The 11,771-nt window shown below is 46.0% G+C and overlaps 1 protein-coding gene and 1 long non-coding RNA gene across 6 annotated transcripts in view; one reads left to right on the top strand and one right to left on the bottom strand.

Annotated features, from left to right (window-relative positions):
- Positions 1 to 444: 444 nt before the first annotated feature.
- Positions 445 to 9,227, bottom strand: LOC140909443 (uncharacterized). The gene is made up of 3 exons (XR_012158210.1): positions 8,997 to 9,227; positions 3,391 to 3,863; positions 445 to 1,246 (listed from the first exon to the last, which is right to left on the bottom strand). It is a non-coding gene; the product is annotated as an uncharacterized lncRNA (long non-coding RNA).
- The window catches only part of EPHX1 (epoxide hydrolase 1), a 49,129-nt gene continuing 46,100 nt past the window's right edge, over positions 8,743 to 11,771 (top strand). For 4 of the 5 annotated variants that reach the window (XM_073338716.1, XM_073338720.1, XM_073338718.1 and 1 more), the window contains exons 1-2: positions 8,903 to 8,992; positions 10,370 to 10,449. Coding sequence is in view for 1 of the 5 variants with exons in the window: in XM_073338715.1 (XP_073194816.1) it covers positions 8,857 to 8,992 (136 nt within the window). In the remaining 4 variants the exon portion in view is untranslated. Of the gene's footprint in view, positions 8,993 to 10,369; positions 10,450 to 11,771 lie in introns of all 5 variants that reach the window. The other variant, XM_073338715.1, reaches the window with a different exon arrangement.

Raw genomic sequence — 11,771 nt, 5'->3', positions numbered from 1 at the left:
CTTTAACCTTCATAACATTTGGGAATGGTTTCAAACAGCAGCACCCTCATTTCCCATACCAAGCAGCCGTTGGGTTGGCCATTTAAAATGGGTTAGCAATTTAAAAGAAGAGACTGCAGTTTTTGGGTTAATGTGCAGCACAAACCCAACTAAACCCCCCCACGCACCCAATTCTCTGGGATGATCACTTCACCCCTCCCTGCACTGCGTGGATAGCAGCAGGGAATATTTCTTTTCAGCCACAGCCACCTCTGAATGTCCCCTTAATAAAATTACCCTATTTCAACCAGGTGACCATGAGGAGTGACCATCCAGGAGAGATTTATGGAGATGTCCCTGGAGGATTTCCGCTCCATCCCCAGATATGTTAACAGACTTTTCCAGTAGCTGTACTGGTCACGAATGCATCCCAAGTCTTCAGGGCAAATTAATCATTAAACACGCTTGCTTTTAAACTATGTATTATATTCACAAAGGTACACTCGCCAGAGGTCCCTTCTCCACCTGGCAGATCCGGGAGCCCGCTTTGGGTGGGTTCAGGGGGTACTGGCTCCAGGTCCAGGGTGAGAAACAGTTCCTGGCTCTCAGGGAAAACGGTTTCTCTGCTTGGTTGCTGTGCGCTATCTTCAACCCCCTCCTCTTCCTCATCCCCAAAATGCACTTCCCTGTTGCGTGATAGTCCATTGACGGAGTCAAAGCACAGGGGTGGGGTAGTGGTGGCTGCATTCCCTAGAATGGCATGCACCTCATCATAGAGGCAGCATGTCTGGGGCTTTGACCCCAAGCAGCCGTTTGCCTCTGTTTTTTTGGTAGGCTTGCCTCCGCTGCTTAAGTTTCACGCAGCACTGTTGCGGGTTCCTGTTCTAGCCTTTGTCCTTCATGCCCTTGGAGATTTTTTTAAATGTTTGGGCATTTTGTCTTTTGGAATGGAGTTCTGATGGCACGGATTTGTCTCCCCATACAACGATCAGATCCCGTACCTCCCATTCAGTCCATGCTGGAGCTCTTTTGCGATTCTGGGACTCCATGATGGTCACCTCTGCTGATGAGATCTGCACTCACCTGCATCCCCCTACCCCACAACCACTGGAAGGGGTAAGGGCTCATTCCATCAGAGGGCAAGCAGCCCCTGCTATGTCTCTGAGAGACCTTCCCCTACTAGAGAGATGTAGGGGAGCAAATTGGAGCTCTTTCCATATCTTCACCAGACATTATGCTCTGGTCCAGGTTTCCACTGCACATACACCTGTTGGGACAGCAGTATAACAGTCAGCTATCACTTCTGCGTCCTTGCACCCACCTCCTGTTTTGATTGCTGTTTATTAATCTCCCACATGTGGAATACACAGGGGGACTATCACTTGAAAAAGAAATGGGAGGTTACTTCCCTGTAATTGGAGGTTCTTTGAGATGTGGGGTCCCTATCTGTATTCCACTACCCGCCGTCCATCCCCTCTGCTGCAGATTTAGACTTCAGTAAGAATAGGAACTGGAAAATCGTCGGCCCACACCAACCTTTATGCCCTTGCTTTGGAGCATGAGAAAAGTTATGGTGTATATGCAGGCCAACAGACACTGCTTGTGAAAAAAATTCCAGACTCAATTGCATGGTGCGCATGCATACCCACATGTGGAATACAGATAGGGACCACACATCTCAAAGAATCTCGTTACACATAAATAACCTCCATTATTTCTTGTTGCTGGAGGCACCAGAGAAAATATCTGCCTCTTCCATGTCTCTCACTTGTACAATAAACTCTCTCTCCACCCCAATGTTGTTCTGCCTTTAGTGAATATCTGTTCTCTGCATTAGTGTGGTCCGGGGGGGGGACTTGTTCTCCTAGTAAGGCTGCATTATTTTCCCAATAAGGAGAATACCATGAGTTTTTAAAAAGTGGAGTAGTTATTTAGCAGAGTAACCAACATCAAGAGTTCACCATCCCTTGTTTATTATATACACTTCATAGCTCTCATCCCTGTGGTATTTAATGTCTTGCATTGTAATGGCCTTGTTGCTGTTCGAATGTGCATTTAAATTAGATTATCTGAAGTTAGTCTGGTGGGAGTAAAGCCAAAAACAAAGTGTAGTCACTAAATGTTTCTAGGGTTTGTTACTATGATACAAGTACAGACCCCATTGTTGCAGACATAACCATAGTCTATGCCAGAAACAAGGATTATTTTAATTTTGTGCGCTAAAATTCATTTGTTGCTTGAGCAGCATGATGATAATATATTTGCTTTTTCCCACTGTAAAAGTGTCTTGGAACTATTAAAGAAAGGTCAACTGAAAAGGCACTGAGACATGCATCTAATAGAGATACCTGGTTTCTTATATCCATATTTTTTTGCCTCTAACAGAGATTGGATTTGTGCCCAGAAGTTGTGAATTTGGGATATAGCCATGATACTTGGGTACAAATTCCTCCCTTACTGCATTTTCTCTATTACAAACCTGAAACAGCTATGTTCATTTTTATTCTGTACTGTTGTATTTATAAAAGATAACTAGTATTTTCTATTGAAATTCAAGGTAGCCTTGAAGATGCTGTGCATTGTATGTACTACATCTGCCTGACACCTTTGATCTTGTGCTCATGTTTCCTTTTTTGAGCTGATGCTATGGTATTTTGTTCACTAGAATTTAAACAATAGTAGTAGTGACAAGTGTCTCCCTCGGGTGTGTTATCTTTTGAAGATCTAGGGCACAGTGAGTACATCTTGTGTCTAAGAGGAGCCTACAGTCAGAAGGGGACTTGTTTGTAAAGCACTGCCTACGCAAGGAGCAAGATTCCCCAGATCAGTGTGGGATGGATTTTTTTTCTTGAAGATTACTATATCGATACAAACACTGCACAGATAGTAGTTTGGCTAATATAGGCCGGGGGGCAGGGAGAGGGAAGAATTCCCTCCCCACGCTGGTTAGGGAAAACATTACCTAACCCACTTCGTTTCTCTAATATCCTGGGACTGATATGGCTACAACAGCACGGCATGCACCAAGGTTTACCAATGGCATCTCTACAGCTATCATTACAACCTTGGATCACATAGAGCCAGGGTTTGTGGAAAGGAAACTCATTCTTCCTGACTTCAACAAGAGCAGTCTGAAAGTTCTTCAAGGAACTGAACATTGAAAACATACATATTCAAAATCGTCGCTGGAGACTTGTTAGAATCCTGCAATCTATTTTTGTCTGCCCTGAGTTCCCTCCTCTTTGATGCTTTTACATGTTACATTTGCTGATTAATCTATAAATTGCTTCTCACTATGATTAGATATTGGCAGGTCTATAGCCATTTCTATCACAGACATCTGGTTTTAGTTTTAGTTTTGTTTTATAAACCACTCTCACAATTCCCACAAGATAAAAGCAACTCTCTAACCATGTTTATAATTCCATTTCGTCAGTGAATTTTTTTCTTCTGCTCTGGTTCATCAGAATCCTATGTGCTTTCACAGACAGCTCTGTTAAAGTCTCTGCTGTGGCTATATCCTCTTTCTCTGGATCTATCTCGTGTTATCACCACTCCCTGCTTAAAGTCCCTTTTTCTGACATGTAGCATCTTTTCCAGGGAGGCTGGTGTGTTTTACTACATAATCCACACAGTTTTCCCTCCTTTGTTTCCTGTCCCCAAAGTCTTCCATTGTAGTTGCTCATGTTTTCTGCTTTCTTTCGTTAGCTTTTATTCCACTGACATTTGCATGGTCATATTTCCTAGTGAACTGCAGGCGCCTTCACTTTCGTGCACATTTCTTCTGTTCTGGAATTATCTGATGTTATCTGTCTGATGTTATCTGCCTCATCTCTCGTGACGTATGAGAATTTACTCTGTACTCATTGCTCTTGAATGTCTATCTGTAAATAGATATGTTAAAGTATTAATATAACAGCCCTAATAATAGCACAACATTAGGACACTGTAGGGCATAAAAAACCTGTAGTTTTTCTCAACCGTTTTATGTGGGCAACATGGGTGATGAGTTGTATAGTCTAGGGGAGGGTCTGCCTCCCCAAACAGCCAGGCATGACCTCACCCCCTGCTGTGACCACTCCCTGCATGTGGCTCCAGTCCTCCAGCTCCAGCCCCCCCAGTGCCCTGGGCAGTGGGGGCTGAAACATGCAAATTAGCTTTGCAGGGCCTCAGGCAATTGCCCTGCTTCCTACTCCCTAATGTGAGCCCTGTTTGTAACCCCCCTAAACCTGTCCCATGGCCCCTAGGTTGAGAAACACTGCTTTATAAGTTCTTACATCACTTTACAAACAATGTACTAAACCTCACAACACCCCATTTTACAGATGGAGAAACTGAGCCACAGCAAGGTAAAGTGACTTATCCAAGGCCACACAATGACAGCATTTACTGCTGTGGTCCTGATTCCAAGATCCCTCAACTTGAGTTCATGCTTCCTGTTGATCAGTCTGTTGCTGTAGGTCTGTTGGATTAAGGAAGTGTCCTGAGACATGAATTCAAGTCCCTGCTCTGCCACAAGCTTCCTGTGTCCTTATCAAGTCAGTCAGCAGCTCTTTGTGCCTTCGCCAGCTGTGACATGGAAATAGTAATACTTCCCTCCCTCAGGTTTCAGAGTAACAGCCATGTTAGTCTGTCTTTGCAAAAAGAAAAGGAGTACTTGTGGCACCTTAGAGACTAACCAATTTATTTGAGCATGAGCTTTCGTGAGCTACAGCTCACTTCATCGGATGCATACCATGGAAACTGCAGTAGACATTATATGCACACAGAGACCATGAAACAATACCCCCTCCCACCCCACTGTCCTGCTGGTAATAGCTTATCTAAAGTGATCATCAAGTTGGGCCATTTCCAGCACAAATCCAGGTTTTCTCATCCTCCCCCCCCCCACACACACACAAACTCACTCTCCTGCTGGTAATAGCCCATCCAAAGTGACCACTCTCTTCACAATGTGTATGATAATCAAGGTGGGCCATTTCCAGCACAAATCCAGGTTCTCTCACCCCCCTACCCCCCTCCAAAAACCACACACACAAACTCAATCTCCTGCTGGTAATAGCTTATCCAAAGTGACCACTCTCCCTACAATGTGCGTGATAATCAAGGTGGGCCATTTCCAGCATAAATCCAGGTTTTCTCACCCCCCCACCCCCATACACACACAAACTCACTCTCCTCCTGGTAATAGCTCATCCAAAGTGACCACTTTCCCTACAATGTGCATGGTAATCAAGGTGGGTCATTTCCAGCACAGATCCAGGCTTTCTCACCCCCCCACCCCCCGGGAACACACACACACACATAAACTCACTCTCCTGCTGGCAATAGCTCATCCAAACTGACCACTCTCCAAGTTTAAATCCAAGTTTAACCAGAACGTCTGGGGGGGGGAGGTAGGAAAAAGCAAGGGGAAATAGGCTACCTTGCATAATGACTTAGCCACTCCCAGTCTCTATTTAAGCCTAAATTAATAGTATCCAATTTGCAAATGAATTCCAATTCAGCAGTTTCTCACTGGAGTCTGGATTTGAAGTTTTTTTGTTGTAAGATAGTGACCTTCATGTTGGTGATTGCGTGACCAGAGAGATTGAAGTGTTCTCCAACTGGTTTATGAATGTTATAATTCTTGACATCTGATTTGTGTCCATTTATTCTTTTACGTAGAGACTGTCCAGTTTGACCAATGTAAATGGCAGAGGGGCATTGCTGGCACATGATGGCATATATCACATTGGTGGATGTGCAGGTGAACGAGCCTCTGATAGTGTGGCTGATGTTATTAGGCCCTGTGATGGTGTCCCCTAAATAGATATGTGGGCACAGTTGGCAACGGGCTTTGTTGCAAGGATAGGTTCCTGGGCTAGTGGTTCTGTTGTGTGGTATGTGGTTGTCGGTGAGTATTTGCTTCAGGTTGCGGGGCTGTCTGTAGGCAAGGACTGGCCTGTCTCCCAAGATTTGTGAGAGTGTTGGGTCATCCTTCAGGATAGGTTGTAGATCCTTAATAATGCGTTGGAGGGGTTTTAGTTGGGGGCTGAAGGTGACGACTAGTGGCGTTCTGTTATTTTCTTTGTTAGGCCTGTCCTGTAGTAGGTGACTTCTAGGAACTCTTCTGGCTCTATCAATCTGTTTCTTCACTTCCGCAGGTGGGTATTGTAGTTGTAAGAATGCTTGATAGAGATCTTGTAGGTGTTTGTCTCTGTCTGAGGGGTTGGAGCAAATGCGGTTGTATCGCAGAGCTTGGCTGTAGATGATGGATCGTGTGGTGTGGTCAGGGTGAAAGCTGGAGGCATGTAGGTAGGAATAGCGGTCAGTAGGTTTCCGGTATAGGGTGGTGTTTATGTGACCATTGTTTATTAGCACTGTAGTGTCCAGGAAGTGGATCTCTTGTGTGGACTGGACCAGGCTGAGGTTGATGGTGGGATGGAAATTGTTGAAATCATGGTGGAATTCCTCAAGGGCTTCTTTTCCATGGGTCCAGATGATGAAGATGTCATCAATATAGCGCAAGTAGAGTAGGGGCTTTAGGGGACAAGAGCTGAGGAAGCGTTGTTCTAAATCAGCCATAAAAATGTTGGCATACTGTGGGGCCATGCGGGTACCCATAGCAGTGCCGCTGATCTGAAGGTATACATTGTTCCCAAATGTAAAATAGTTATGGGTAAGGACAAAGTCACAAAGTTCAGCCACCAGGTTTGCCGTGACATTATCGGGGATAGTGTTCTTGACGGCTTGTAGTCCATCTTTGTGTGGAATGTTGGTGTAGAGGGCTTCTACATCCATAGTGGCCAGCATGGTGTTATCAGGAAGATCGCCGGTGGATTGAAGTTTCCTCAGGAAGTCAGTGGTGTCTCGAAGGTAGCTGGGAGTGCTGGTAGAGTAGGGCCTGAGGAGGGAGTCTTCATAGCCAGACAATCCTGCTGTCAGGGTGCCAATGCCTGAGATGATGGGGTGCCCAGGATTTCCAGGTTTATGGATCTTGGGTAGTAGATAGAATATCCCAGGTCGGGGTTCCAGGGGTGTGTCTGTGTGGATTTGATCTTGTGCTTTTTCAGGAAGTTTCTTGAGCAAATGCTGTAGTTGCTTTTGGTAACTCTCAGTGGGATCATAGGGTAATGTCTTGTAGAAAGTGGTGTTGGAGAGCTGCTGAGCAGCCTCTTGTTCATATTCCGACCTATTCATGATGACAACAGCACCTCCTTTGTCAGCCTTTTTGATTATGATGTCAGAGTTGTTTCTGAGACTGTGGATGGTATTGTGTTCCGCACGGCTCAGGTTATGGGGTAAGTGATGCTGCTTTTCCACAATTTCAGCCCATGAACGTCAGCGGAAGCACTCTATGTAGAAGTCCAGTCTGCTGTTTTGACCTTCAGGAGGACTCCACCTAGAATCTTTCTTTTTGTAGTGTTGGTAGGGAGGCCTCTGTGGATTAGTATGTTGTTCAGAGGTATTTTGGAAATATTCCTTGAGTCGGAGATGTCGAAAATAGGATTCTAGGTCACCACAGAACTGTACAATGTTCGTGGGGGTGGAAGGGCAGAAGGAGAGGCCCCGAGATAGGACAGCTGCTTCTGCTGGGCTGAGAGTATAGTTGGATAGGTTAACAACATTGCTGGGTGGGTTGAGGGAACCATTGCTGTGGCCCCTTGTAGCATGTAGTAGTTTAGAAAGTTTAGTGTCCTTTTTCTTTTGTAGAGAAGCAAAGTGTGCATGGTAAATTGCTTGTCTAGTTTTAGTAAAATCCAGCCACGAGGAAGTTTGTGTGGAAGGTTGGTTTTTTATGAGAGTATCCATTTTTGAGAGCTCATTCTTAATCTTTCCCTGTTTGCTGTAGAGGATGTTGATCAGGTGATTCCGCAGTTTCTTTGAGACCCATGCACATTGTAGGGAGAGTGGTCACTTTGGATGAGCTATTACCAACAGGAGAGTGAGTTTGTGTGTGTATAGGAGTGGGGGGGTGAGAAAACCTGGATTTATGCTGGAAATGGCCCACCTTGATTATCATGCACATTGTAGGGAGAGTGGTCACTTTGGATAAGCTATTACCAGCAGGAGATTGAGTTTGTGTGTGTGGTTTTTGGAGGGGGGTGAGAAAACCTGGATTTGTGCTGGAAATGGCCCAACTTGATGATCACTTTAGATAAGCTATTACCAGCAGGACAGTGGGGTGGGAGGAGGTATTGTTTCATGGTCTCTGTGTGTATATAATGTCTACTGCAGTTTCCACGGTATGCATCCGATGAAGTGAGCTGTAGCTCACGAAAGCTCATGCTCAAATAAATTGGTTAGTCTCTAAGGTGCCACAAGTCCTCCTTTTCTTTTTCCCTCCCTCAGTGCTGGGAGGATGAATGCACTGCTGTGAAGAGCTTTAAGCTCTGCTGTTGAAAAGCCCTAGGTAAGAACCGGGGGCTATTGCAATGAGGGCTGGAGTCCCTGTTTTCGGGCCCAGGCCTGACCAGCAATCCCACTGGAGAAAACAAACTGCTCTTCCCTGGAGCCTTGCAGGGGCTTGTTTTGGACTTGGCCTTGTTGTTATTTACATTTCTAAGGGGTCTGTCCTTGCAGCACGTGGGGGCTCACTCCCCTCCCCTGTACTCAACCCCCACCCCGGGCACTGGGCGCTTCTCCCCCACGCGCCGTGTCCTCCCTCCCATCACTGCGGGTCCGACTCCCGCGAGGCACGGCAGGCCCAGGAGGGGCGGGCTCTGCTCCCAGGGGCAGGTGCTGTGGCGGGCCCGGACCCCAGCGGGGCCTCCACTCCCAGCCTGTCGGCGGGGGGCGGGGCGGGGCCGCGCCGCTGAGGCGGGGAAGCCCGTTCCCTTCGCCCCCTCAGGGCGGCTGCTCTGGGTGCCCCGACTCCCCCCGCCTCCGGGGCACATGACCCGCCCTCTCCTCTCCTCTCCCCAGCGAGCGGGCGGGCGGGTCACATGTCCCCGGCGGAGCGGCGCACAGCTCGCAGGCCCAGGCCCGCGCGGCGGAGGCAGGAGCGGAGCCGCCCCCGCCAGGCCCGCAGGTACCTGCAGCCTCTGGGGTCGCTTTAGCGGGAGGTCGATTCCCGCCGCGAGGCTCCTGCCCCTGCTGGCGCGAGGACGGCGAGCCCTTAGCCCCGGCGCGCTGAGCGGCGGTGTCCTGCCTCGCCCCCGCGGGAGAGAGCTGCCGGCCCAGCGCTCCGACCCGGGGCGAGCTCGCCTGCCCCGCGCCGCGAGGGGAGCGGGCCGGGCCGGGGCTGGGACCTGCTGCTGCTGCGCTCGGCTGGGAATCTGGGCACACGCGCGCCCTGACTTCAGCCTGCGGCGCGTCTCGAAGTGCCCGTGGGTGGTTATTGCGGGGGGGGGGGGTTAGGAGTTAAAAAATACTGTAATACCATTAAAATAAAAACATGACTCTTCACAGCTGTTACCAGCCACTCTGTCTTACGGGGGTGTGAGTGTCAGTGTCCGTTTCGTGTTAAAACGAGCAAAGTCAAAAATGGCGAGTCAAAAATGAAACGGGATTTCCCCCCCCCCCAAAAAATTGTATTGATTGCTACATATTTTTTTAAAAAAACATTTGGAATAGGACTTTTAAAATGTAGAAATGTCCCATTTCGATGTTTTTGGAACAAAAACCAGTTTTGATGTTTTTGTTTTGAAATGACACTTTGTTTAGAAATTTACTTTATGTAAAAATTACAAAGGGTTGAAGCTGAAACAACATTTCAGATTTGTCAGAACGAAATGTTTAGACTGACATTAAAATGTTGGCCTTTTAATTATGTGAAATTTTTTGAAACTTTGCCTTTTTGTCCTGATTCGTGATGGGTTTGAGTTTTTTTGAATTTTTTTGTGGGGTGAAAAATCTGTTTTCCAATGAGCTCTGAGCATAATGGTTATCAAGCTGCACTCTGCTCTTGCCACTTACAGTCATTAAAACAAATAGTTTTAAACGTTTAGTTTACTTCTTCCCTATTTTGTCAGTTTGGACACTGAAAAAAGAGGGATTGCTCTCAATTTTGTTTATTCTATTTTCTAGTCAACAGCACTTCCATGTTTTTATGTATTTAGCACAACATTCAATGTTTTGGTTGTGAATACCGCAGAGGAATGCGTTAAACTGTTTCCACTGAAGACTGATATCTAGAGAAAGATCTGATGATGATGTTTATGTTAGTCTCAAGTTTTGTAAACATTTTTTTTTTAAGAGTGACATCTTGTAATCGTACTCCCTTTCATGGGTATTAAAGACCAATTTTAGCTCTCAGATATATGCATGTGTGAGCAGCTTCATTGGAAACTTCCAGGGTTTAAGATTTGGTACTTCACTACCACTAGCCACCCTCCTCACAATGGAAAAACAAATGGTTTTCCAGATTTTCTTTTACTTTCTCTTCTGTTCTGTTTTTTGTTTTGAGGGTGACAAAGAAAAAGATCCAAGCTGAATCCAGTTTCTTCTAGCCCTTGATGAGAATTACTTGAGCACACTGAGAGAGCAGTAAGTAGCAAAGTACAGTATTTTAATTGAGATTAATCCTATTTCTTTTGTGTATTGTGTGTAGATTAAGTTACAAAAGGGCCTTGCTTAGTATTACTGGAGGTTTGCCACTTGAATATGAGCCTCCCAAAAAGCTTGGTTAACTTTTTTCTTCACTATTTACTAGCCCTTTAGTAAGTGAGAGTGGAGTCTTAAGATTCTGTTGCTGTCTTTGTGCAGAAAAGGGCTCTGGATCCAAACAGGAGAACAGAGAAATCAGAGCTTGGTAATGACTTTAGCAGAATGGTTACCCTGAATTAGTTTTATTAGCGGTCCACAGCCCCAAGTCATCCAACACTAGGAATAGGAATCTAAAATATTTTAAAACATTTTTGTTATGTGTGATTTAATCCTCTTTAGCCTAGGATGAAGAACCTCCCAGAAAAGTTCACCCTAGGTATGAAGGAAAAGCATTGTTTTCAGCCTTGATTTGAATTATAAATTAATTATATAGAGAGGGAAGGACCAGATGTGGTGGTTTGTTGTTCCACCTCCAGCCCCCACTACAGTGCTAAACTTTTGCTACTACACTAGTCCCACTATCTCCATTCCTCCCCCCCGCCCCGCAAAAGAGTCAAAATAGAGGGTGTGCAGTTTAAGTCAAGCTAGGCGGCCTTAAGATCTGCTTGCCATTTGGGGGGAGGGGTGCACTTTTTTTTCAATTGCCAGTGAAGATGATGATAATGTAAATGGTTGAGGTAGAGATTGTTTGAGGCTATGTCTAAGCTACATAGTTAAGTCGACATAAATTACACCAATGATCATAACCTGCTATAATGACATCGCTTGTGCATGTTGACACAACACTCATTGTGTTGGCAGAGCTCATTCACAGTTTGTGCTCTAGCACTGACAGAGAGAGCAGTGCACTGTTGGTAGCTATCCCACTGTGCAACTTGCCACCTTCTGCAACTAGGAGTTGTGAGAATGGGGAGTGGATTGCAGTGCATCATGGGTGTGGGCTCAACATCCCATAGCGCAGTTTTTTCTGTCCCATCATTCCATGGATTTCCGACTATGTTTTGCGCTGTTTATTAACAGCCCCTGTAAACTGTGTGCCCTCCATCTCTGCCTGAAAGCATGGATCCTCCTGCACTGCTCTCTAGTTTTGTGATCAATGTTATGAACGCACCGTGGCGGATCATACAGTATTTCATGAGCTTCGAATCTGAACAGGAATCCATGGTGCCTTTCCTGCTGTGTGCCATGGAAAGAAACAATTCCAGATTAAATTTGGCATTCATGGAGTAATTGCAGATGGTGGACCATCGCTTTTGGGCTCA

The sequence above is a fragment of the Lepidochelys kempii genome, chromosome 3, assembly GCF_965140265.1.
Source record: "Lepidochelys kempii isolate rLepKem1 chromosome 3, rLepKem1.hap2, whole genome shotgun sequence".
Lineage (NCBI taxonomy): Eukaryota > Metazoa > Chordata > Testudines > Cheloniidae > Lepidochelys > Lepidochelys kempii.
Note: the sequence above shows the minus strand (reverse complement) of the source record. Positions and strands in the feature narration are given on the sequence as shown.